This window comes from Larimichthys crocea, chromosome XXIV (assembly GCF_000972845.2).
Source record: "Larimichthys crocea isolate SSNF chromosome XXIV, L_crocea_2.0, whole genome shotgun sequence".
NCBI lineage: Eukaryota > Metazoa > Chordata > Actinopteri > Sciaenidae > Larimichthys > Larimichthys crocea.
Genome location: NC_040034.1, coordinates 11,847,639 through 11,875,179, shown reverse-complemented (window position 1 = coordinate 11,875,179; position 27,541 = coordinate 11,847,639). Strand labels below are relative to the sequence as shown.

At 40.9% G+C, this 27,541-nt stretch overlaps 1 protein-coding gene and 2 long non-coding RNA genes across 3 annotated transcripts; 1 reads left to right on the top strand and 2 right to left on the bottom strand.

Moving 5' to 3' along the window:
• Nucleotides 1–597: 597 nt before the first annotated feature.
• Nucleotides 598–5,391, bottom strand: LOC109138625 (uncharacterized). Its single transcript, XR_002041985.2, has 3 exons — nucleotides 4,595–5,391; nucleotides 3,807–3,950; nucleotides 598–1,255 (listed from the first exon to the last, which is right to left on the bottom strand). It is a non-coding gene; the product is annotated as an uncharacterized LOC109138625 (long non-coding RNA).
• A 167-nt stretch (nucleotides 5,392–5,558) lies between these two features.
• On the top strand, nucleotides 5,559–11,020 carry otx2b (orthodenticle homeobox 2b). Its single transcript, XM_010733904.3, has 4 exons — nucleotides 5,559–5,932; nucleotides 8,067–8,274; nucleotides 8,844–8,995; nucleotides 9,662–11,020. The coding sequence occupies exons 2-4, from the start codon at nucleotides 8,178–8,180 to the stop codon at nucleotides 10,283–10,285; spliced, it is 873 nt and encodes a 290-aa protein (XP_010732206.1). The 5' UTR covers nucleotides 5,559–5,932; nucleotides 8,067–8,177; the 3' UTR covers nucleotides 10,286–11,020.
• On the bottom strand, nucleotides 10,175–27,503 carry LOC113744627 (uncharacterized). Its single transcript, XR_003461687.1, has 3 exons — nucleotides 24,203–27,503; nucleotides 24,005–24,044; nucleotides 10,175–10,279 (listed from the first exon to the last, which is right to left on the bottom strand). It is a non-coding gene; the product is annotated as an uncharacterized LOC113744627 (long non-coding RNA).
• Between the last annotated feature and the right edge of the window lie 38 nt (nucleotides 27,504–27,541).

Here is a 27,541-nt window from a genome sequence, read left to right as displayed (position 1 = left end):
TCATGAAAAAGTAAGAATTTTTAACTTGGTAATTGAACTTCTACCATATCAGATGCAAACTATTATCAATCATGTCTTGTGTATTATTTTAACACTTTGTAACAACTATAAAATGATACAGTTACAACATTTTCTACTTAAACTGTACAAAGTATGAAGCACTTTAAAGGCATGAAAGAAACAGTTTATTAATCTATGAATGTGGCTTTGATTAAATATACACTGGGTTTAATAAACTGTACCTGTAATGTGTGTGTGAGTGTGTGTTCGCGTGTACACTAACGCACCTCCCAGGGAGGTATAATCCACTAGAGGTTGTAGTTGCAGTGCTGTTGGGGGGGTCTGAGAGAATCCCTCTGGAAGCACGGTAGCTGACCCCATCACATATTCAGGTCAAATAAACAAAACAGTGTTGAGAGAAAGGTTAAAATGGAAGAATCGACTCCTCACCAGCTCCACCAACCAACGGCTGAGATCGTCCCCGTTCCCTGCCGGCAACACACACCTCACCCCCGAGAGGCAAGACAAGAAAACCATTTGATAAATCATGAATAGTCACAGTTGTGCAAGTGCTGTGACCATTTCTAAAATTTAATATGGGGATTACACACAAAATCACACAATGTAACATTTTCAAATGTGTTATGAATGCCTCCCAGAATCCAATTCAAATCCTAGGTTACCAAATAAGCCTGAACAAATCCCCCCACATTGAGTTCTTCCTCCTTTGAAGACTTGAGAGGTCCGGTCTGCAGGGCAGGTTTTACCACGCCATGCAGACACCTCAGCACAGAGGAGAAGGTGCAGAGAGAGAGAGGGAGAGACAGAGAGCAGGGTGGTGGTCTGACGATTTTAGTCTTTATTTGCAAATTATTTCTTTGTGTTTTCACAGCGAGGAGGCAGTGTACATATAAACTTTCTTAAATTCTTCAGCAATGACACAAAAATATGACATCAATTAAGAGTTATAACAAGTTGTGAAATGAGGGATGTAAATAGTAACAAAAAAGTATTTTTCAAGGACATTTAATTTAGAAAAGAAAACAGCTAGTGATGCCTCTTTGAAGAAGACTATCCAGACTGTGTGAAGACAAGCTCTTTACACACTTGTGTTTAACCTTGAGGCAGCAGACTCTTCTCCCGTCTTATATTTGTCCTTGCCGGGTTTTTTTTCCACCAGTCTTGACTTTGCATCCTCATTGATGATCTGAAGGCGAGTGTGTTTAATTGCATCCGTTTGTTTGTTGGCGAACTCCTGCACAAACACAACACAAACAATTATGGCACTAATTAAAAGGCATGTCATATTAATGGAAAGAGCAAACTTGGCAAACACACACACACACACACACACACACACACACACACACACACACATGCAGATGCAGCATTATCGAGGCACCACATTTGAATTCATGACGAAAACGTGTGTGGAAAATAAACCCATAATTTCATGATCAGCACACCTTTTCATTACAAGAGTAAGAACAGCCTAAAAAAAAAGAAAAAAAAAAGAAAACTAGAACACACACTCATTCAGCTGCATAAGCATTTTATGTAATCATTTTAAGCAGAACTTTGAACCAAAACTAAATTTGTAAGATTGTGAATAATTGTGGAGATAAAATCCCAGATGCAGAGTGCTGCCTGCTGAATCTGTCTGCGTGCCCCTGTGGCACAAAACTCTTCCCAAACTGACACTGAATGGGGGTTTGTCCCCCTTTAATCCCTGAGGAGGAGACTGAATGTGTTTTGATGACCTCTAGGGTCAGTTACATGTTACATTACACAAAGGTTTAGCTCCTTTGTGATAAGGGAACAGCGTGGGGAAAGCCCTCAGTTTAGACACCCTGCTCACTACGTAGTGCATCTTTTTTTTTTCCTTCTTTTTTTTTTTGCAAAGCAGCAGCAGCGGCAACGTATCCATCAGACCTGCCAGGCTAATTAAAATACAGCTTGTGATTATCCTACTTCAGCTCATCTCTCTCTCTCTTTCTCTCTCTTTCTGTCACCCACACACTCACAACCAAACACACACACATACACCCTGCATATCTATCCAAAATAATTAAAATCTATATCCAGGTTAAATAAAAAATAAAAATAAAAAGTCTGGAATCTCAATTTGGTGCTACACATGACCCTAAATTTAAAAAAATTTGGAATTTAAATAAACATTATTGCTTCATTTGTGTGACAGCTTCAGTGTTTCAGGCAAAATAATGACTGTGATTCAAGAATGGTTAAAAAAAACAGTTGGGAGGTGCACACATGTATTCACCTCATAGTTGAGATATTAATAACAACTTTCTGTGTTTAATGACAAAAGAAAACAAGAGGGGAATAACTCTAAAGTAAATTGTTTTGTTTTTTTTATAGTCAAAAAGGTAATAATGACTGAGGTCAAATTAAATCCAGAAAGCAGAAAAAGGAAAAGCTTCTCTTGACTTTAGAGATTATCAAGTTTCTCTATGAATTGGCTTTATTGGATTTTATTCCCCTTTTTTCTGCCTCTTTTTTCTTTTTTTTAAAGCCCCACCAACACATTCCTCATCTTCAGCCATGCGGATATCAAACAAGGAGGGAAAGAGGCAGAGGAAAGGAAAGATGCAGATATTTAAAAAATGTATATATGTGTGTGTGTGTGTGTATATATGTGTGTGTTAGTGTGTGTGTGTATGTGTGTGTGTCACTGTATAAATTTAATTTAACAAGCTTTTTTTTTTCAACAAAAGACATTTCAATTCTCCAGCTGTTTTGTTTTCATTTGTTCTATTTATTTATTTGTTTAACTCAATTTATCCTTTCTATAATGATTTTCTTTTTTTTTTATTGTCTGGATATGGCGCAGAAATCTAATTTTTTTTTTTTTTTTTTTTTTTTATTTTCTGGATTGGGCGCAGAAATCATTTTTTTTTTTTTTTTTTTTTTTTTTTTACATTTTATTGAAGGCTATCAAACAAGGGTCAAACAGCTACGCCTGTTCAGTGTATTAGTAAAGATGTATAGGCTACGCATTAAGTAGAAATCACAGGTTGGAGCAGGCCTGGTGAAACCCTCACCCTCAGGTTGGGTGTAGCAGAGGCGGAGATAAAAGCCGTCGTCGTCAATTAGCCGGGAGTCAGTGGGAGCGCTGCTCGCCAGAGGCGTTTAACTCCTTCTCCCTTTAAACGTCCTTTTAAGATACAAAGTCCCTGCGGAGGGCCTGGCTTTACAGTTTAATAAATTATTTAGCAATTTAAACGGTGAGATCCGGCAGATAACGGCATCACATGTCAGGATTGTACACGCAGCATGTTTGGAAAGCTCGGCGCATTATCATACAGCTGAACTATCTTTTTTTGTTGTTGTTGTTTTGTTTTTTAATGTCGATTTTTTTTTTTTTTTAGCTGCAAGATGATTATTCCTGCATTCCTATGTTTCATTCTGACACTGTGAAAGTTCATCACGTGTGAAGAAGTGGAAGTAATAAAAGAATACATGGGAAGAAGTGGAAGTAATAAAAGAATACATGGCATTTTAAAAAGGAGTCTATGAATTTAAACTTTACATCCTGCGCTAAATGTGCTGATTTTTTTTTTTGGCTGGAGGAAATAAAATGTGGTAAGGCTTAAACCTTGACCTCTGTGATGATCATAAAGCAAACAGCAATTCAAAACTCACTCTTGAAAAAATGAAATCAACATAATCAGGTGAGTTTATGTCCACTTTCCCTATCTCATCAGATGACAAATCGTGTGTATTATCCAGCAGTAAAAAACTAAACTAAACATAAATAAAAAAGCAGAAAATAAACAAACAGATACCTGAAGGTGCTGCAGCTCCTCTCCTCCAAACAGGCAAGACTCACAGCAAAACTTTTCCTCTGCTGAGACCAGATCTCAAGTTGTTTGGTTGTTAAAAGAAATCCAGGGTTATGATCCGTTCAAAGCGCTCCTTCTGATCGAAATCTGTCAAAAGAGATGTCACTGAGTTTGTAGAAAGTTGACAAAACAGTGTGTCAGTTTGTGTGATGAGCCACACAGCGGGCTGCAGGCTCGGAGTGAAAACCAGTTTTTCCCCCTCAGCAGCTGTCACTGCACCTTTGACTCTGGCCTTCCAACACGAGCCACAGAGAGACGATTCATAAAACCCACGGTCTGCCTGTGTTTATAAATCTAAATCAATATTCAAATCTGTTTGAAGTGAGCGGGTGTGTCCGTGCAAGCGCACACTGTGTGTGTGTGTGTGTGTGTGTGTGTGAGACTGTAAGTGTGTATGTGTGTGTGTGAGAGAGTGTGTGAGTGTGTGTAGGTGTTCCACAAAGCCTCTTAAGATGATACATTTACCAAGCCGTGACAAAAACCCCCGGCATATTATTTTGAGATGGGCACGCAGGTTCAAAATTCAAGTGACACAGTGGAGGTTTATTTGCAGCTTGTAGGTCCTCCAGTAAAGATGAAATAACATCAAATAAACAGAAGGACATGTTATTATTGCCATTAGAATAATGATTATTATTACTGAAATGTTACAACACAAAACTTGCAACTTGTAAAAAAAAATAAAAAAATAAAAGCACTTTCTTGTGAATCTAAAAATCAAAGTGGCCTACCTTCATATTTCACTTTCTTCCTCTTGCACAAGTGAGATCAGTGAAAGTGTCCACAGCTGCACAGCCGGCCTCTGTCATTTCTCCTCATCTCAGTCTGGATGTGTGCTCACCAAGTCCTGGAAGAAGTCCTTCGGCTGCTCGGTGTCACTCGGTGGGAAACTCTCATGTAAAATATTCTGGATGTATTTTTTTTTTGGTGCAGGCCCTGTATGAGGCTGATGGGAGCAGACTGGCTGGCTCTGTGGACGGGAGGACAGTTTTAAAGAAAATAAGTCGCTCTAAATCCCCCCTTTTTTTTGCGACGCGCTGGAATGTGAGAGGACGGTGTGCAGCCTTCACACGGAGAGCTGCTTTTTTTTTCTCTTGTCTTTATGTCACTGGTTTATTTTGCTTTTCCTGGTTTTAACTCTTTTATACAACATGCAGACTTATCAACTCTAAAACAAAAAAAGTCTGACATGTTCAGGTGCTTTAATAATCGTCGATTTTCTGGAAACTTTTGAAATGTTTTGATATTAAAAATCATTTTTTTGGACATTTATACGCAGATGGTGAACTGGAAAATATTTTTTTAAAGTGTGGCACCGCTAACACACTGCACATACGTTACATTTACAGAAATCTCTTTATTTGCGCACATATTTCCCCCTCCTCACCACCCCAGCCTTCATATAACTCTCCTCAGTTTAATGCATCCACTGGATTACAGCGACGTCAAATATAAAATGGAATAAAAAAAAAAAAACTAAACTGACTTTTCCTCGGTTTAAACTCCACTTCTCGTCATCCACCGGCATACACTTTATTTATTATCAATGCACCCTCTCGGGGTGGGCTGGGGATGTTGTCAGTCGCCCCTCTCGCTGCCATTGGCTGAAGACTGTGCGTCAAAAAAGTAGCTGGAGACATTTGTTTCCCAGAAAAAAAAAAAAAAAAAAGAAAAAAAAATCCTCCCCACCGGTGTGAGAGACGGAGACACAGAGACAGACCTCAGCTCAGTCCTGCGGCTCTCATTGGCTGGCAGTTTGTACAAAATCCAACTCAAACCACTTCACTCACAACACACCAACAAATCCTAAAGGCGTACATGCAGCCTCCTCCATCACTCCGCCGCTGTCGCACCGCTTCAAAACCTGATGCAGCCGCTCGACGTTTAACTTTTATCCGCACTGTTGTTCTGCCTCTGAAGACTGCTGCTCCTGATCCTGATCCTGATCCTGCTCCCGGTTGGTTTTGTCTTATTTTATCCGGCAGGACGTCGTTTATCTGCGCCGAGTTTTATTATTTCTCCTGGAGGAAACCAAGCAGACAAAGAACTTTACAGTCGTCGATAGCAGGGTAAGTTTGACTTTTTCTTATATTCCTATTATTATCATCATTATTATCAGTATTTTTATCAGCTTAGTAATAGCCCAATATGGAAAAAGGAATCGTGGCAGTGGGTGAAAGAAATAATAAAAACACAGAAGCATACAGGAGAGCACACCTGTTATAAAAACACCTTTAAAATGCTGACAAAATCATTTTTCTTTTAAAGAGGGAATAAAAGGTTTGAATAAAAAATAAATAAAACCCACGAAGACACTGAAAGAAATGTGGGAGAGTGAGAAAGCTTTGGGCTGTTTACTGCAGATGAAGGCTGAACCTTCTTAAAGCTCCTTATTATTTATTTGAGTAAAAACAGACACAGTAAGTGTGTGTCTGCTCACCAAACCATTTTTTTATTTATTAGCATTAATATTAACGACGTAAACGGTGTGAAGTCACATCAAGCAGCCGGTAATTACAGCAGCACCGATGGAGTTACATCATGACAGACTAGTGTGGAATCAGTCTTTGATTCCTTTAAAATTGAAGCATTTATAATATCAGATTTTTTTTTCATATTTCATCAATCTCACACACTCACTCATCGAAGCCAGTCCTGGTACCGAGGAGTCCATATTCTCTGAGTGAGGTTTCCACTTGAAACACAGTTTTATTTCACAAAACACACAAAGTCGTCGGCCTAAATTTACAGATAGAAATTATGCAACAAAAAATGGATAATTGTGGAGAAGTGAGACTGTGAGAAAAGAGAGAGACATTTACAGGCCTGCTATCGAAAAAATGTGTCTGGGCCTTTTTTTTTTTCTTCTTCTGTGTGCTGCTCTGCACTGCCTCCACCAACACGTCACATTTCATGTGTTTATGTCGCGTTTTCGAGGTTCTGGTGACAGATTGTATTCGTGCGTCAAAATTGGGAGTTTAGCTCGATTATATGAACATTTCTAATATTTAAATTTCTCATTTGTCGTTTCATTTTTGTGTGTGTGTGTTTCTCCAAAATGCTGCGTCAGACTTAAAAAAAAAAATACAATTCACCCACGTAAACATGCAGCAGGAATGATTAAAGAAGGAGCCACTGCTGATTCGCCTAAAGCACTTTGGACCAAACTGCAGCTTCTCTTAGATGCCACTCGGATTATCTCGTTAATTCATCAAGAAGAATAAGAAAAAGAAAAAGAAGAAGAAAACATTTATCATAATTAATTCGCGGACATGGTCCTTATTATTGAGCGGGTGTGTGCAACTGGTAGACGGGTCTGTTTTAAGTGTGACAGATTGGGATGAGGGGGTTAAAACCGTTGGATATTGAAAAAAAAATGCAACTAATCAAGACGCGCAGTGGGGATGACGGCTGAGGGTCACTGAAGTTGAAGTGACAGCAATCACACGTTTACCAATCAACATCACAGAGCACGTTTATTTCTGCTTAAGGAGCTGTAACAAATACGCATTACACATGTCTGTTTTTTTTTTAAATGAATTAAGGTTTCTTTCTCTGAATCAAATAAATTTTAATCTTTTCAGAAATGAAAATTTAAAAACTCTAAACTATTTTCACTCTAAATTGTCTTTAAATTCTTGCAAATCTTCTCCGAACAAGAGAGGAAATGTTTTTAAAAGGTTGGTGATCATAAATCGGGAATTATGTCTGACAGATTATTTATGTTGACTCGACGTGTTTTATAGAATCGGTTTCATGAACATAAATTACGGAGCCAGAGAAACAGACACAAAGAAAATGAAGTCAAATGATGTCTGTTCACTTTGGCATTGGGGGGTTTTGAATGTTTTTAATCATTATTATTAATATTATTTTATTTTATTTTAAATTTCCCAGGCAAGTAAAAGTTCCTGTTCATTTTATTATACTTCCTCTACAGGAACCTGTGCCTTCAATTAAACTTTAAGTGACTTGTTGCAGTTAAGAGTGCTGCCGGTGAATTGTTTTTTTGTTTGTGGGAGGAGGGGTTATGGGGTTTGGAGAAATAAGGACAGCTGGAGATGTGGTTGGTGCTTTTTTTTTTTTTTTTTTTTTGAGGAGCGCCGTGCGTTTTGGAGAGGGCGCGACAGCGCCATGTAAACAGACACAATCTCTCTTCACAAGGTGCATCTTCATCTCTTTTTTTTTTTTTTTTTGGAACAGGTGCCCGGTATAACACGGACCACACGGCGAACAGAAGACACCAAGTTCATCTCGGGAGCTCCATCAATTTTCAAAATTTTCTCCAACTTCAGCCCTCAGACAAACATTAGCATGATGTCGTATCTAAAGCAACCACCTTACACAGTCAATGGCCTCAGCTTAACTACTTCCGGAATGGATCTTTTGCATCCATCAGTGGGCTATCCAGGTGAGTTTAAACTTTTTGAAGAATAAATGAGCGATGAAAGAACATTCATTTGGGTTGGGGGGGCTGCAGAATTAATTATGAATGGTACAGAGTGTAATCATGACCTCTTTCAAAACTAAACTATCTAAATCTAATAATGACTTTTATATTTTGGGATACAATATAGACAAATAATGACTGTCATTTATATTAACTGGTTAAGAAATTAAACAATAAAATAGCACGTGCTATTTTCCAAACTTCTTACGCAAACATACAACTCGGGGGGAACAGAAGCCTGCTCTCGTGTGATTTTATTTTTAGATGTGCTTTTCTACTGAATCACTCACAAACTGGCTTCATTTTTTTCTTTAACTGCATTAATGTTTTGGCACATTAGACAAAGTGGTACAATTTGCCACCGTCTTACACGACTCGTGCGTAATTACGCACACAACAAAAAATCTTTTCTGTGCTACAGCTCTACTTTTAATAACTTCTGATCTTTTTACTTGCTTTTATGTTTTTTCCCCTCAAATTAACAAACAAGTTATGTAATTTATTTAATGTATATTTCACTTTAATTGCAGCAACGCCACGGAAGCAGAGGCGAGAGAGGACTACTTTTACGCGCGCACAGCTGGACGTTTTGGAGGCGTTGTTCGCTAAAACTCGGTACCCGGACATATTCATGCGCGAAGAAGTGGCACTGAAAATCAATCTACCTGAGTCTCGAGTACAGGTGAGCTCACCGGAACAGCTGCTATATTTGGGAATGGATCGATGTGGATAAATATTTAAAGAATGGGTTGGCTGGTATTTGTGAGAAACCAAAGCAAATGGGCTCTTTGTGTTAAACATTTGAATGATTAAATAATTATTGTGTATATTTAACAAAATGGGGGAAACTAGTTTAACCTGCTTATGCTACGTCTCATTTAAATAAATATATATATATATAAAAAGCTCGAATGAAAATACTTTTAAAAAATCTATTTTATGTCTCCACTGCAAGAAACGCTGATCTTAACCCGTGACTGACAGTATATCTGAAGCTTAGCATTTTGTCTGCCTTAAATCAAGTGGAAAACTTTTGCCAGTGGGGTGAGATAATTCCACTTAACGATAGCCTAGATTCCTGTTTCGAGAATTTGAGCAACGAAATGAAACCGATCAGACCACTGGTACTAAAACACTTGGTTGGAGGAGAAAGTCTATAAACATCTTGATGTTAGACTAAAAACAAATTTAATTAATGTCTTTTTTTGCCACATGAAATATTAATGGGAAAAAAAGAGGGAATAACTTACAGTGATATCTAACTGGCTGTGCTCTATTCTTTGGGGTTTTATTTCCACTGTAATTAAGAGATTAAAACAATAACGTGTACCAATATGTGACTCTTCAGGTCTGGTTTAAGAACCGGCGGGCAAAGTGTCGCCAACAGCAGCAGCAGCAGCAGAACGGAGGCCAGAACAAGGTGCGACCTGCCAAAAAGAAAAGTTCCCCAACCAGAGAAGTGAGCTCAGAGAGCGGGGCCAGCGGCCAGTTCACGCCCCCCACCAGCACCACCACAGTCCCCGCCATCTCAACCAGCACCGCCCCAGTGTCCATCTGGAGTCCGGCGTCCATCTCTCCGCTCGCAGACCCCCTGTCTACCTCCTCCTCCTGCATGCAGAGGTCCTATCCCATGACCTACACCCAGGCCTCGAGCTACAGCCAGGGCTACGCAGGCTCAACGTCCTACTTCGGAGGCATGGACTGCGGCTCTTACCTCACCCCCATGCACCACCAGTTGTCAGGCCCTGGTTCAACTCTCAGTCCGATGAGCACAAACGCGGTCACAAGCCATCTGAACCAGTCCCCGGCGTCCCTCTCCACCCAGGGCTACGGGACGTCCGGCCTGGGCTTCAACTCCACGGCAGACTGCTTGGATTATAAGGACCAAGCGGCGTCGTGGAAGCTGAACTTCAATGCCGATTGCTTGGATTATAAGGATCAAACTTCCTCGTGGAAATTCCAGGTCCTGTGAACAGAACAATCAGCTGTTTAAAAAAAAAAAGTGCACAAACAGTGACGATCACATCAGACACAGCGCTGCCATCCCTCAATAAAACACTGGTTAAAAATGTAAGCCGGGCTCGGCGAGACAGGGCTCTCAGGGGCCTCGGGTTTTTTTTTATTGGCATGATGGTCTTTGGTCCTCCTAGATGAGGTTTAATTTATTTTAGCACTGGCAAAGAGATTTTTTTTTGTTGTTCAGTTCATTCACAGGTTGTAGCCCCTCATCCATTTCTGTCAGTGTGTGCCTCTATGCGTAAAAAAACAAAGAAAAAAAAAAACACCTGTTGAGGACAACACAGAGCGGACTCTGCAAGAAAAGTTACACCACAGCCACGGAACTAATGTTTATCTAAGAACACAACTCAAGGTGATTCTTCTGGTGAAGTGCTCGGGATGGACAGACCTCCTTTAAAGCTTCTTACCCAACTCTGCCGACCTGCTGGCAGAGACACGATGAGGATGGTGTGTGGACATGGATGCACTACTTTATTTAAGAAAAAAAAAAGTGTTTATAAGGAATCAATATGTAGTTTCTAAGAGACAATCAGTGTGTGTCTTATATAAATGGTACATATGTGTTTTTTTTATCTGTGCTAGCCTTCGAAACTGTGATCTGTTGTATTGTATGCAATTTGTGAGCCCCATTCGCATCAGACTCTCTGCTGTGATTTTAATAGATTTCTAACTCTTTTTTTTTTTTTTTGAACAACGAAAGACGTTAATGGTTAAATTTTCCCGGCATCACAAAGAGAGACGAGACTTTCCAAGCACATGGTAGTAATAATCAAGGGGTGTTAGCACCACTGGAAATGACTCTCGGCTGCTTGAGAGCTCCACACTTGCCCTCCCTACCCACCACCACCACCCTCCCCACCCACACCCAACCCCTCCTCCATTGATCTCAACACACGGTGATTGTGGATCCTTTACTGGCTCCAAAGATGGTGTGACCTCACCGCTGAAAAGACATGAATAAAGGTCCTGTGAGCTTATTCTTTCATCAAGAAATGATCTGTGTGTGCACGGTGTGCGCGTGTGTGTGTGTGTGTGTGTGAGGTGGGATGAGAGTATGCATGGTGTGTGTGTGTGGTGAAGAGGGGGGAATGGGGAATGGACAAAGTGAGGTGATGTGCGCAAAACTAATCGCGTTTTTTTTTTTTTGTGTGTGTGTGTTTCTTTTTTGAGTTACAGGAATATACACAAGTATTAAATATGAATCATGGAGAAACCTTTTGCCAAACGAAATTACAATGAGTAAAAAAATAATAAAACTCCATGGTAATGGATCTATTTTTTTGTATTTTAGGTAGGCTTGCTAAAAAAAAAAGATTTAATATTTGGAGGAAAAAATGGTTAAAATTTTTTTTTTTTAATCCATTGATTTAACTGATTTCATTTCCTAAAAATGGAGATCGGGAGTTTTGTAGGTTTGTTAATTAAGCCAATAATTAAAGTCTCACACTAAAGTCTGTTTCCTCACGCATCATTAGTTACTCCAACACAAACAGCCTAAATTAACACGTGGATTTTAATCACATTATCTTTTGTATTTAGTAAAAATGGAGGTTACATGCAAAAAAAAAAAAACATGATATAAATAGTGGAATTAAACAAATGAAATGCTGAGCGGGGTCAGAGTTTATCCTGGCTCTGCTCAGGTGGAGGAATTAAAGGTTTTTTAAAAAAAATATACCCTCCCTTTTTACTTTCCGGTAGTTCAATTCAAGATAGTCGCAACAAAGAGAGTGTGCGGTTTGAGAAAGCAGTGTTAAATCCCGGCCTCCAAGAGATGTTAATCCCAATATTTTACCGGCGGGGGTTTCTCTGGGCCGCAGGGGCAGCAGTGGTCCCATTCAAAGCCCACCGCATGGGTTTACATGCTTGATCCCCAAATGTGCGCTTTAATACGAAGCCTAATATTTCATCTAACAAGAAAAGAAAAAAAAAAAAAACGCACACAAGACACACGTTGGTGTTTTTATTAATCTATCAAGAAAGTGTGTCAATTTGCTTTAATTACATGTTGTGTAGGTTTTTTAATGCGCCGGAATGAGCTATACTGCAGCAAAGCTTGAAATTATTAGGAATGAACTAAAAATCACTTTTTGCTGATGATTTGTTTTTGCACTTGGCAGTGCAGGTGTTATTTTCTGTAAATGTGATGATGGGTCTTGAATAGAAAAAGTCATTTTAAGGGATAAAAGCTGCAGAAACTCGGCACTAAAACCTACAGATATACTGCTTAAAGCCTCCCCTGTAAATCATTATATGGGCTATCAAGTGTGTACCTTAAACCACTTATAAATTCTATGTAAGATGCAGGAACTTTTCCCACATATGCTGCATGAGGTGAATAGGTTTATTTGCATATGGCAGCCTTCTGGAAAAAAAATCTTAAAATATTGGCCTATTTGAGGAGCCAGGAGGTGAAAGCTGCTTTTTTTTTTTTTTAAAGAGGGTTTGTTTGTATTTACTTTGTGTTGGTCCTAAAGTCTAACATTACTGTCAGCTTGACGACATGAGACAATAAAGTCAGAGCGGCTATGGGATCTGTAATGAGTCGACATGGCTCTGCAGTGGGCTAATTGTTAGAAGTCCAACATTCAATTAGCATCCTTGACATTGCCAATAATCTCTCTTTCATTGGAGTCTCCGCTAAAGGAGCACACTAATTAAAAGCGTTGCTTGAAATAATCGAAGCGTTAAAGAGAAGAGCGACTTTGATTCCACTCCTGGGTGGACAGAAAAAATAGGTGTGTGTGTGTGTGTGTGTGTGTGTGTGTGTGTGTGTGTGTTTGGGGGTTGAATGGTAGTTTTGAAAGACTTAATTACACAATAACCCGTATCCATAACTTATTCAAGGATGAAGCAGACATAGCTGTTTACATCCTGCACTGAATTCATTTGATCACACAGGCCGATTCTTTTTCCTTTTTTTTTGTAGCTGTTATAATATGCAAGAATCAATTAGAATATCAAGTTTAGCAACATGCATATTGTGCATCGTTATGGCGACACGCAGTGCAACAATTGAACTTGGAAGACAATAGCTCATTTTGACAGAAAGCCTGAATATTCATGAGACGCGTCTCCTGTGAGTGTCAACAACTCCTCCAGCCAGAGAGAAAAAGAGAAAAGAGAAACAAAAACAGTGTTTCAGGCTGCAGGGTCACTTTCAAATGTCAGCTGTAGGAGGGGGAAAAAAACTCTTATTTCTAATGAGAGAGAGAGAGGGAGAGACGCGCCAAGTGAATGAAAGGAGAGAGAAAAAGTTTGGTGACGGGATCTGGAGACTTTCAACATCTTAAATAAATGTGCTTGATTTAAAATATATGGCTCATTATTGAAAATGTGATAACCTTCAAAATAAGTTCAGCTCACTATAAAAAGCTCATGAACTCCCATATATGTAAGATAAAGGGGCTCTTGTCACTTTAAATTTCCTCTCTAAACAATGCAACACTGGCCCCTAATCAATGCGCACTGATATATCCAATACGCATCCAATGACGCACAATGGCTTCATCCCGCTTGTTATTGTAACCTCGGAGCCTCGTGTCTTCAGAGTGCACAAGTCATGAGGAGGATTAGACATCCGGCCTCCACAATACTTCATACATACAATGAGTTTTAATCAAGAGCGAAGCAGTGCTGAGGAGCATATGGGACCAACAGACGCTGCATTAATCCCTCTTGGTTTTTGTCTAACAGCGGGTTGCACAGCGCCCCTTGTCCCCTGGTCTGGTTGCTGTCCGGTCGGTCACAAACACAAGTCATCCTCCGCTACACCATCGGGCCTGTTGAAAAGCTGAGTGGTTAAGGCCGCAACGCCTGCAAGGTGGAATTACTCACTGGGTATGTGGTCTGATCATCAGTTATGAAAATGATTGAACATGTGATGTGATTTACAAAATAAACCCACCAAAACCAGAGCGTCATCCCCCACCAAGGTTTTCCCTCAAAAGTCTGCAGGTGTTCTTCCCCTAAACCAAGAATCTGCTTTTTGCTGTTGAACTCGCTGCAACTTTTAATGAACATAAGGCGTAATTATTTATGATGAAAATGCAAATAAAGCGAGTTCATTATTTGGGGGAAGAGGAGACAGAGAGAGAGAGATTATAAAAAAGTGCCCAATGTGGGTGTGTTTATTAAAATTGTAATAATGAAGTTATGGCTCTCAGTAAACCTGCATGATATATACAGTATATGCATGTGTATTTATTGCTAGATATTGTAATGAAAAAAAAAATATCATAATGATGTGGAAAAATGTGCCAGCAACTAATAAAAAACAACAACAAAAAACTAAAATAAATAATATTTTTTTAAAGCTAATCCAGCAGTATCCCCTTGAAAGTGCTTATCCAGGCTTAGTCACATTTTCTGAAATTATTTAAGTTTGTGACATCATCAATGAATTTGATAATCTTGTCAAAGATTAAATTAAAAGGGTTTTGTATAGCCTACATAATAACAGATTTAGATGTTTTAAAAAATGAAGTCTAAAGAGATTTGAAATAAGCGCAGTAAAAAGCATGTTATTTTAATTTCTCAGACTGCTCACACAAATCCATGGATTTACACAGATCCAAAACTGATAATGATACGAGCAGCTTGACTAGCTGGAGGTCTGATGAAGCAAAGGGCCACACATCCTTTCTGCACAAGCTAGCATTGCAGAACCTGGAAGATAACCTCAAATATAATCAAAATATTTCAGCGTTTCCTCATTTATTACCTCCTGTAGAAAAGCACGTTCTCATACGGGTTGCAACTGTAGGGACTTCATTTCTTTCCTTTGCCTAGATAAGTGCTCTTTACAAAAAAAAAAAAAAAACTCTCACCAAATATGCCTAAACGTTTGACTTATGATGTTCATAAGCCCCACAGGACACAGAGGGCTTATCAGTTCATTAGCCACTTGATGGCCTATCTCAAGTTATAGTAGATGGGAGGAGGGCGATGGATGAGGACACAACCATCCATTACTGAGGCATATTTTGTTAAGCTATTCAGGAGCACCGCAAAAAAAAAAGAAAAACCCTCAAACCCATAAGAAGATTACCAGATCTCAGCATATGTTAAAAAACACATTATTACTATGCTTATGGGTCGAGTTAATACCTAGTTACTGTAGTTAAAGCTCACCTAGTTAGCACTAAAGAGGCTGTCCATTTAAAAAGGACGTTTTTGCTTAAGAATTCAATTTTTAATTTTAGGACAAACCATTCAGTATAAAATTCATTTTTGTAAATGTTAAAGTAACAGTAACATTTATGTTCATATATAACCTCAATATGACATATTAAATGAGAGGTCTCTCAAACTCCCTGGATTAAATATTCCCGGACCATTAATAAAAATCTTCTTATGGCGACAAATGGACATATTTTCAGATTATGCATCATTCTAATGGTGATGTCCCCCCACACATACACACACATACACACAGCGGGATGGTAAAGTGCTGAAATATTACGCCCCTAGTAAGTAGTAAGTATAATCGCCCCTAACTGATGATGAATGGTCAATAGTTAAGCGTCCTAGAGTATTTAACAGATTATTAATATAATATATAATAAATGTTTCTGCATTTTTCCTGGAAATATGTAGAGAATGAAATGATTCCTGCTGCTGCTCAAAAAGCATTTTACAACTGTGCTTCATGTTTACAAAGAAATCCTCAACAAAAGGTCCGACTTTACTTCTGGGTTCTAAACATTTTCGACCACATCTTGTGTGTGACCTCAAAATGTTTCTGCATGATTTAGTTGGTAAAATGTCCAACATCAGGGCGTGTGGTCTGAGCTAAACAACTGATGGACATAACCCAACTGTAATCCCACTTGAAATCCCACCGAGTGGAGGCAAAGTGAGGATTTGAGGCATCAAATGTGAGTCCGAAACAATAAAGTATATAACAAAACTTCAGTCGTGGTATTTAACAACATTTACATAGTACGCTTTTGATATTCTCTTCGGGCTTAACACTTACTTTCAACTGAAATTGGGGGAAATAGCGGGAACGACTGACATTTGACACTGTATGTAAGCCGTGATCAAACTCCATACTTAATGGCCTCAAACACACCTTTTGATCACAAATAGCTTACAAATTTAATGACTTCATGGTGAACGGAGCCAATTTCTCTCCATTCTGCCAGTATTCTCACCACAGGCTACACGGTATATCAAAAACAGCCACAGTGTATCTCAAAAGAGAAAAAGTAGTGCAACAATATAATTTACTAATTTCACATAAATCCCCGGCCGCATGAATTCAGCAACATCAATGAATTCATTCATAAAAGGCGAGCATTCCCTACGAGTAATTCACCATTATGGGCAACATAATACATTTTTATTTAACATGTGTTTAGACTATATAAGTACATGTGGTTCCCCTGTTTCTACTCACTGCGGTTACCTGTAAAATACCCACTTCTCTCCTCCTAACTCGGCCGCTGAGCCCACGAGACCCCTCATTATCACAATTAACAACACAGGTGCATGTGATGAGGCCTCACTGATAATTTACACCTTTCTAACAAACACTCTATCTCTTAATCTCCTGCAAACACTATTCTCTTGTGAGACAGTAGGCCTATAGGAGGAACCAAAAATTAATTAGCTGCATCCAACAGATTAGAGCTTGGAGACCCGCCCTCACTCTAAATGGACAGCAGTTAGTTAGACTACTGTGCAGAGAGAGAGAGAGAGAGGAAAGGCAAATCAGGCCAAAGGCAGAATCTTTGCCTATTTCAATATTTCATTGAGTGTTATACATCAATGAACTGTTTCAGGGTGTCATCGCGCAGAAGCTAAGCCTTTGGAATTCATGGCCCGCAAGTGTATGCCTTCATCCAACGTGCCTCGAATACATGAAAGCAGGCGTCTCTATCACACAAGTTCAAAACATAGTTCAACTTCTGGAAACAGCACCTCCGTAAGACTGAGTCACTTTTTCTATCAGCAGCATAGAAACGTTCACTGAGGTCAAATAAATTAAATTAAACATCTGAGATAGACTGAGAGGTCAATTAATAACATCTATGATGGCTGCAGAGTCCAGGTACTGTGCAGGTATTAGATCTCAGAGGATCATAGTGGGCACTGCTAGAATGTCAGAGCAGGGAGAGCATTTCATTTATGTGCGGGGTCTTGGTACAAGCATGGCTTACTGGGAGAAAAACACATAACACAGGTTATAAGCAAAAGTACAAATCTCTGTAAAATCACCTCACAGAAAACATGGTTAGAGTGTGAGGTGCATTTTCATCCAGCCACAAGTAATGACCATCCCAATGTACATTTATCTTCAAGGAAAAAAGTGTGAAGCTCTGGTACAATATCACTTAATTTGAAAAGCCAGTCTTTCCTAAAGCATTGTCACTTGTCAACTGTCTGTCAGCAGATATTCACCCAGCTAAGGCTTTAAGATAGTTCATAGTTGCACAGCTTGAAGTCTACTCATATCAGGGAGTCTGTAAAGCAGCATTGTTCTTCTACTACCATATGTGAGTGTTAGTTTAACATGAATCTACTCATAAATTCCCAAGAGCATCCAATGGCTCAAACATGACTCACTAGTTTTATTTCTCCCCAGAGGATTCAAGAAAATAACTGTTTTGTTTTTAAATTTACACATTAAAGAGATACAAACAAAGACAGAAAGTGTATAAGACACAACTTAATTTGCGGGTTATTAAGAACAGGACATATTTTACAGTACAAACGAGGCTTGGAAAACAGCCAACTGCACGAACACAAACACAGCAACAGTTGCCTGTTGACGTCCCTCTAAGGCACTGAGAGCCAATATAGCCCTTAGGCAGAGACTAAGAAGTGCTCCTCATAATTCAGGCCAAACATTTAATATGGCTTAAGGGTTTGAGAATCTCCTCTAAGTGAAATCTTCCGGCGATAGTCAAGTCTCTCTTTCGTCTCATACAGCTAATTTGACAGTTTCAAAATCCTTCTGTCCTGATCAATTTTACCTCTTTTAATCCCCCCTCTCCCCCCCCCTCCACCTGTTAGTCTGGGTTTGCATGCGTGCCTCCCTCTCTCCTGAGAGCATATGGGGCAGTGGCTGACCCAGGGAGTCGTTGAGTGTGGGGACAGATGCAGCCTCTTCTCTCCCCTCCCCCCTCCACCTCCTCTCGGTCCACCCGCCACAAACCAGCCTTACCCTCCTATCCACCTGTTTAGGTCACAGACCAGGGGGATGAGTGGCTGTGCGCGTGCCACACCAGCGGCTTGGCCACTGCGTTATTATCCCACCCAAGACAAAAGGGTATTTACGGAGGCCGGCTGCCTGCCCAGGGGGAACACAATGCCATGAGGCTGGCAGGCCTGTGGACTCAGTGCCGTGGATCACGTGCCCGCTTTTATGTGAATGAGCGTCAGGGGGCATCTGTTGTGTATGTGTGTGCGTGTGTCTAACCTGAGGTATTATGCCAGACGAGAGGGCAGGAGACAAAGAATATGACGTGTGTGTGTGTGTGTGTGTGTGAGAGAGAGACAGATGAAGGGGGGTGTTTAAAAACAATTGCATCCATTATAATTAAACGAGGTCTACACTTGAATACATTGTAGTCTAATAACAGGTCAACTTCTGCTGCTTATGAAATTCATTAATTCAGCACTTGTGAAACTTGTGCTTCATAATATATTCTTATAACTGATTTTAACGTGCTACCCAGTATTCAAAATGTCTTGGGTGAGCCTGATAGTGAACAATAGTGCACTTGAGAGTAATTGTACTGTGTCAGAGTCAGAGTGTCAAATGAAAGGCCTAAAATCCATTCAGAGCTCCACTGAAAATGCCAACATTCTCCACCGTGATCCAAATCAATAGTTGAATATTATTATTTTAATTCTTTTTAGAAAAACAGGTCAATATATCCACTTATTTTTATAGTGACCTCTGTACTGGTGCTTAAACGATTCATGCCAACTTGAACGTCTCACAATAAACCTACATTTATGACTATATACTTTGTATGTTTTTAACATTTTTGCTACAATTTGTCACTCAGCACTTACTGCAGTCCTTGTTCACGCGTATCACCTCACAGATCAATAAAATTGATCAGTTCAAACGAGCAATGATTAGCTGCTTCCATCTGTTCCCTGGTGACTGTGCTGCTGCGTGGTTTATGAACTCCAGTGGAGAGCAACGTTTTAAATCAATCCCACTTGACCTCTCTGGATCTCTGTTAGATGCCTGGTTTTGCTTCGAAGTCTTTCTTATATAATTCTTTATTATTAAACCTCTTTAATATCATCAGCAGTCAGTTGAGGTAGAATTGTCTTAACAGCTGTATTTGTAACCGGTTAAGTCTTTTATAATAATGTGGTGTTCTTGTTATTTTGTCCACTCCCTGTATGAAAGCTCATTTATTCCTGCGTGTGTTTTTTTGTTTAGTCTAGACAATGTTACATCATTCTGGCAGGGGTGTTTGCATGTTATTGTGTCTATTGTGGCTTACTACATCGTGTCATGCTCTCTCGTCAGGCACGGTTACACATGGCTTGTGGCGCCCTGACCTACAACTCCCCCTCTTGTTTGTCAGCGGTTGTTTGGCCTACTTTCATAAAGACAAACACACAGCCATTTGTTTTGTTTTGCATTTCCATGAAAATGGAATAAACAAATGGCAGGGAGGGGGACAGTTGGGAGCAGGGTTTTTTTGTATGGGGTGGTGGGGGATATGTAACTGTGGACAACTTCTCCTGATACTGAACACTCCTGATAAACAATAATTCCTTAAAAAAAAATTTTTTTAAACAAAAAAGTAAATACATAAAATAATCCATAACAAAAAACAAAAACAAAAGCAAGACACTACGTGCTAAATGTTAACCGTGAACAATGAAAAGCTGATTAATATTGAATAAAATTAAGTAAACTACACTTAAAGTTACCCAACATGTTTTTATCGATCAAAAATATTAATGTGAAAACTTAATTTCTCATCTCAGTGGATCTCTGCTGACCTTCTGGACTCCAACTGAACCGCAAGCCACGGGGCCAGCAGACACACAAACTGAATCAGCCCCTCCCCTCTTCACTCCATAGACAGTAAGGATGCTACAGTTCATTAATGAGTATGCTCCATAGCTCTTTAAGAGTCCTTAATTAGTGCACCATGCACCAGGAGGGGCATGCTGGGAAGATAGGGAGGCATACCGGAGGGGGGGTTATAAGCCCACTGATGGCTTCACTGATACAAAAATACATCTTGTATTGGATTCCTAAAGAAAATCAATTGTTTTGACATGAGGAACTTGATCAAACAAAATTGATTAGGTCTTTGAAAGGGTGTGACATGGATAGCACTCCAAGGCTAGGCAATGGACTGCAGCAAACACGTGTGATTGAAAAGCTTTAAATGGGTGTCAAACAAGCGGGGACATAATGTTTGACTTAAATTATCAGCAGTCCCACAGGAGGCTTCTGGGACCGCTCCCCAGAGCCGGGAGTGTGCGTGGAATACAAACAGGGGATTCACCATTGACCAGTGGGTCAGCGCTGGAAGAGGGACGGGTGCTGCTTGCTCCCATGGGATTTGGCGACATTCCTACAGCAGCTTTTTTAATTTGCTGGACATGACCCTCCCCCCCCCTTTCCTCCCCTGCCCTCCCCTAGAAGGCACTAACGGGACAAGACAACACTTCCAACATACAGCCACAGTCGCTTTCAGTGTATGTTTGCGGGGCAGGTGGGTCGGGGGCGGTGGATGTGGTGGTGGAGGGGGGGTGTTGTAGGGTCCCAGATGGGTTAATGGGGAGTTTAGCATCAGGATTACAAAACAACAGTGTGGCTTTGGACTGAGTAGCTATTGCCCCAAGCTACACTGGACACATCTAGACCGGGCATGGCTAGATGTACAAATAAATCAGATATTATCATTATACTGGACACTATAGACCTCTTTCACAGCAGCCATTTAGCCCTAAAATAGTAGGTTAAACACAGGTGTTGCCAATGATACCAATTAGGGTTCAGTTCCATCCAGGTCAAACAGAGTCAGCGTGCGGTTTTGTGCATGTCGGTCAAACTGTCTGCTGTATTATGTTTTTTGAAGAAATAAGCAATAATAAAACTTCCACTTTAGCTATCATTATCAATCACTGAGTTAAAAAAAAACAAACAGATGTGCTCCCCCTCATGGCTAGAGCTGGTTATTACGAGTTCTTAATAGTTAAGATGTATAGTTAAAATAATGTTCCTACTCCGAGGCAGTCTTTACATTTTCCAGTCCTCCTTTACTCCATTTATTTTCCTCCTCCATCACCTCCCCCAACCAGGAACACTTTATCAGGGTGCTAGACTAATCTGTTTGTCAAAACGTGTCTTACCTCTGCACCCTACACCCCCCTCGCTCCCCTGCCTCCCCTTCATCCCTCCCTCCCCAGCTGCTGGTCATCACAGGTCCAGCTCCAGCACTGCCAGCCAGCCCAGGGAGATTGAAATGTTAAGGGCAGGGACGACAGCTCCACTAATTAAATTCCCCAGGTTAATCCCCGCCGATCCCCTCATCGCACTCTCCCACCAGGCCCTGCAAGGAGACGGGGGCAGAGACCGGGAGAACAACAAACAAACAATCATTCAACACTAACAATGGGCAGGAATTTTTTAGAAACAAAACAAAACAAACAAAAAAAAGAGGCTGAACGTGAAAATGAAGAGCCTTAAACCAGCAATGCACAAGGCCGAGGTGGTTTCAAGCATGTATGTGAAGCCAGACACACTAATGTGCACACTAATTCATCCCAAGAAAAAAAAACCTCATAATGCATCATTATCATTTTTAATGAACGTGAACATTTAGGCATTTACTTATCGACTTAATAAAGCTATCCAACAACTCCCCATGTTCACAACCTGCGTGACTGTGCCCTCACATTCCCAGGACCAGCCTTGAACCTGTCATTATCCCAGCATGTACAGTGGCCTTAAGTCTGACCTTGTGCCACTGTACTACAGAGGACAGCTGACATGCTGACCAGCAACTAGCAAACTATGTGACCTTGGCAACATCAAAAGAGGCGATACATTCCACCTCCTCACCGAATCACAAGTGCAGGGCACAGAAACTACTTTCAAACTGGGCCAAACATCTTTCCTTTTTTACAGACCTTTATTCCATCAATTTACCATGAAATCATCATCCAGACCAAAATAAACGATGCTAAAGAGGTAAGGGAAGCTTCATTTGTAAGCTGTCAATGCTTCACAAGCCTTCTGGGGTACAGGACGTTATCAACATACTTGGTGAGCAGGCTAAGCTTTACAGACATCAAAATGTTGTCACATGTTAAAATACAAAAATGTACTCTCTCTAGACTGAAAAATATTGATAACTATGTGCTGACCAAGTTTTAAACCTCTGAAATCCAATATTCAGAGCGCACGCATTATCAGAAAAGAATATCATTGTCTCTATTGCTCTTTGGTAGTGAATGGAAGAAGTGGCTACAGCAAAGTAGATTTAAAAGGAAATGAATGGAGCAGGTGCCTTTGTACACAGTGGGTGTGGTGTTGGGGAAGACGTGGGTACATTACACAGTGTGGGCGTGCTGCGTCACAGACACCACGCGCCTGCGTTGTGGCTTCGCTCAGAGGTGTAATGCCTGATTAGGGGATTACAGGAAAGTGCTTCTTTGCAGTTCTGTGAGAAACAATTATTAACATGTTGGTGTCTCTAATCCTGGATAAACACAGCTTTTCAAGAACAACAGCGAGTCTTTCTTCCCCCCTTCTTTTTAAAAAAAAAAATCTGTGTTTAAACCCCGTAGTCACTTGAACTCCAAAGCCTAACTAATACCAGTAGAGGAGACAGGCCAGTTGTGCAGAACACTATCATTATGGAGGTTATACTCTTGGTGGAAGACATAGCTGGCCAGCAGGCCTTTACATCAGAGGGGAAATCCAAATTTAGCTTGGGGAGGGAGAAGCATTGTGCTAAGTACTGCTTGTTGAAAGGGCATTAGACTGAAACATGTTCGCAGCCTGTAATCTTTTATTTGTTTGTACACTTTACTCATGTAATCTGCTTTCTACTAATACAGAGACGGTTTCCTAAGTCATGCTGGGGGACTCGTGGATAAGAGATCCAGGTGGGGTAGTATCACAACGACGCCGTTTCCTACTAAACTGTATAAAAATGTTTTTTCTGCTAGCAAGAGTGTGTAACTCTAAGCATGGAAATGTTGAATGACTTATAGTAAAGCTATCCTGAGACAGTATATGGCAACAGGATACATGGTGACTATCAGACCTTCTTGTAACCATAAAATCCCAGTTTATAACCCTGTAGTAGCAAATTAAGCAAGATTAATGTCTTCCAGTGATCACACTAAACTAAAAAACTAAACTAAAACTAAACTAAAAAAAAAATAAAAATGCACAAATCTGGTGATTTGTAAACTGTATTGGAGACAATTTAGTGCCAGCAGTGTGTGATAAAAGTCAAGCAGGAGGCAATCAACACACTGCTGATTCCTGAGCTACCAGTCTACCCTGCCACCACCACCCCCCCCTCAACACACACTTTATCATTTCAGTGTTGCCTGTGGCTCTGAAATACAGCACATCAAAACAACTTGTAAGTTTCATTTCCGATACCCTTGAACCTGCTGACTGGCCAAACTGTCCACTAGCTGACACTTTGAAGAGTACCTCATCTCAGTCGTCTCTCTTGCCGCCATTCTGTGTGGTCCTGAGAAGAGATGATTGATGATACATTCACTAACTATTTAAGTTAAGCAGTCCTTGTCAATATTGAGCTGAGAAACAGGATTTCTACATTTTAATTAACTGAGGAGGAAATCATTTTAATAGACCTTATATAGAAGTTGTCAGTGCACTTTTATTGACCTCTGAGTGAGTATCCATCCATCGTGGTTCCAGTCGCCTAATATCCACAGAAAAAGGGGGGCAGGACGGGTGCAGTCCGAAAGGTGCTGGTGCTGGTGTGCGATGTGTTGTGCCCATCTGGCAGGGCAGGGTTTAGCCCTAATCCCAGAGCCCCTCGGCAGAGGAGCCCCAGGCTGTTGATCACTGCCCCCCTGCTGGTTCCTCCACAGTCCTGACCTCCTCAGAGCACAAACACACAGACCCCTGCCACAAGAAAACAAGTCTACATACACAACGTCAGCACATAAACTGCAGGGCGCTACACAAGATTAGTTTGAGACCGACACATTCAACAAACATCTTTCTAGGCATGTGTCAATATTGGGTGAAGAGTTTTGATGTCCAGTGGAGACACACAGGCTTAGGTAGCTCCAGTACACAAATACAAACAGACACTATGAAAAACAAGAAGGAAATATGACCCCCAACAACAGGAAAACACAGAGAAACATATAAACACGCACACATGCAAGGGGAGCAGAGACTTGTTTTTGTGAGGCAATGTAGAAAACACATTTATCACACACACAAGTAGAGAACGAGTAAATATACACACACATAATTACAAAAACATAGACAGATAGGCAAACACACAAAGACACCCAGAAGCAGTCACCCAGCCATACACACCACACACCTAACCACTGATAATCCCCTAGACACAGGAACACACACTCACACACACATACAGAGCATCATTATGTTTATCACTGTGAACCAGCCCACCGACACCCATCACTCTAATTCCATTTGTCTGTTTAGATTCGTTTTGCTTTAATCCTCCCTTGTTTGTGCACATCTGCAAGCACTGCAATAGTACAGACACAGAAAGACCGGCAACGAGAGGGAGAGAGAGAGAGACAGACAGAAAGAGACGGAATGAAAGAGGGAGAGGAAGAATGAGCTCACAGGGAGGACTCTCCCCTCCTGACATCCTGGTCCCTGTAGCTCCAGCAGAAGGGGCAGACAGGCGTATCTCCTTGCCCAGGGAGAAGCTCCCTGCCCCAGCCACGGAGCCGCCGCCAGGCCCGCAGGCCCCTGTAATCACTGCAAACAGTCAAACATCCAGTCACACAGGCTCTTACACCAACACAACATTACAGGCTTTTTACACAGTATTACACCACATCTTATTATCCCATTCAAGTCCCTCTATTAGCTCAATTGGATGGTGGGATTTTCATTTGTAAATTGGGGGATTTTAGATTAGCTTGTCTGTCAGCGATGAAATGCCCCCTGAGACTGTGAATTATGTGACCAATCACATATGAATCAATGCTTATGCACGCTGTAGTTCATGAATGGATGGTGTCAGCGAGAGGAATTTAAACAACTTTAACCTAGATTATGTCCCGTATGCATAGTACATCACAGATTTTATCGAGCGAGCGTCGCGGCTGTATGGGCTGCACGGTCACAGATTAGATCCACTATAGTCTTTTAAATGAAAGTGCTAAATATGAAATTAGCCTTAATGCATCAACAAAACAGGGATGACACTATTTTTGCACAGCTGACAATGAGCAGTGTTAGCTTTTATGCTGCAAATAATATTCTGGTCTAATGGAGAATTATTAAAAGAGATAAATATTAGCTGCCATATACACCTAGCAGCAACATTATGCAGAACTGAAGCGGGGTTGGTTGAAAGGAGGCGAATGAATTACCCCTCTTCCTCCCCAAGCCTTCCATTCAGACACGGAGTGAGAGAGAGGGAGGAGAGAGAGAGAGAGAGAGGGGAAAAAAGGCACCTCGAGCTAGTCGAGAGACCCGGCAAATTATGAAAATGCCTCTCTGTGTCCTAAATGGAGGCCGAGCTCTTTAATGTGGCACAAAATTAGAACCTGGGGGAGGAAGTGTGGCCCGCTTGATTGGCGAAACCCCTCCTGGTCCACTACCCCCCTCCTCCCCCCCCCCCCCTCTCAAAGCACACAGAGATATTATCCTGTGGCTGGTGGCGCTCTCTTGTATTGGGGAAACTGAAGGACCCCAGAGAGAGCCCAGGGGCGTCCATAAAGGTGCCTAATTTGTCAGTTTACCCCTCAATTATTTAAATAGATCTAAGAAGGGAGCGGAGAATGGGGCTTTTTTTTTTTTTTTTTTTTTTTGCCTCTTCGCAGTCAAAGCAGAGAGAGACCTTTCTCCACGGTAGCCATTTTCAATTGCGCTCTGCACTGCTGTCTTTGATATACAGAAGTGCAGTGGTGGAGAGGGGCTGTATCAAATAAACAAATGTGTGTACACAAGATAACAACGGGAACTTGGGGATAATATTCAGTTTGCTCTGAAGAACTCAAAGTTATTTCACATTTACAGATTAAAACAAACTTTACAAACATGTGCGCACAGAGTACACAGACACGCGATAACGTTGTGTGTATGTCATACATGCAAACACACACAAACACACACACACACACACACAAACACAAGGATTTATGTGAGGTTTGGACATAAAGCGAGGACCCTTTGTTACTCGTCCCTCTGCTCCTCCATCCACCCACACCATCAGGTTATAACCCCACTCCCACACTATCCTATCAGCACCCTGCAACCAGCAGGAGTACCACCTGGCAATGCCAGCTCTCAGCCAGAGAGACCACTGGAGGTATGTGGGGCCTGGGGCCACAGATTACCAAGCGGTTGGAGATTGATCCTGGAAATGGAGATGTCGCATTCCCCAACCCTCTGAACTCTAATCCCTCACATATCTACCTCTATTGTTTGGTTTGTTTCACTAGAGGGGTGAGGTTGTGTGGGCTGAGGAGGATGAGGATGCTGTAAAGGTAGAGGGGGTCCTCGTAGGGTCTTAAGGTGACCTTATCTCTCACATATGTCTGGCGGAGGCAGGTAAAGGACCTTCTGTGTCTGAATGGTTTGCCGCCTATTGAGATGAACTCTCATCTGTGCAACAACAATCACTATCAATAAGCTCTATATCAGCAGCAATGCCAGTGCGGGGTCCAGTGGCAGTACAATAGTCTGGGCGCGCCTACACAAAGACGTGAGCACCAAGACAATGGCATAGTCCTTTAAATTCAGGAAAGACACTCAGAACGGGTGAAAACACTTCCATCCATTTTGACACAATAGACGCAAATACAAATACAAACAGGAACACAATGGAGAGCACGACAAACACCTGGACAAATAAACTCTGTAAACCTGCAAACACACTGTACCTGACATACAAACAGTGGCTACCACACACTGACACATCAAGAGTGATAGCAAACAAAAACCTGAGACAAGTCAGTCATGACATCATGTCAACACAGACTGACGTTAATGGGCCTAATT

What these genes read in the sequence shown, in the direction of transcription:
- otx2b (XM_010733904.3), top strand. Translation starts at nt 8,178, where the DNA reads ATGATGTCGTATCTAAAGCAACCACCTTACACAGTCAATGGCCTCAGC. An exon ending in TCCATCAGTGGGCTATCCAG is followed by an intron (nt 8,275 to 8,843) that starts GTGAGTTTAAAC and finishes CTTTAATTGCAG; the next exon opens with CAACGCCACGGAAGCAGAGG. An exon ending in TACCTGAGTCTCGAGTACAG is followed by an intron (nt 8,996 to 9,661) that starts GTGAGCTCACCG and finishes GTGACTCTTCAG; the next exon opens with GTCTGGTTTAAGAACCGGCG.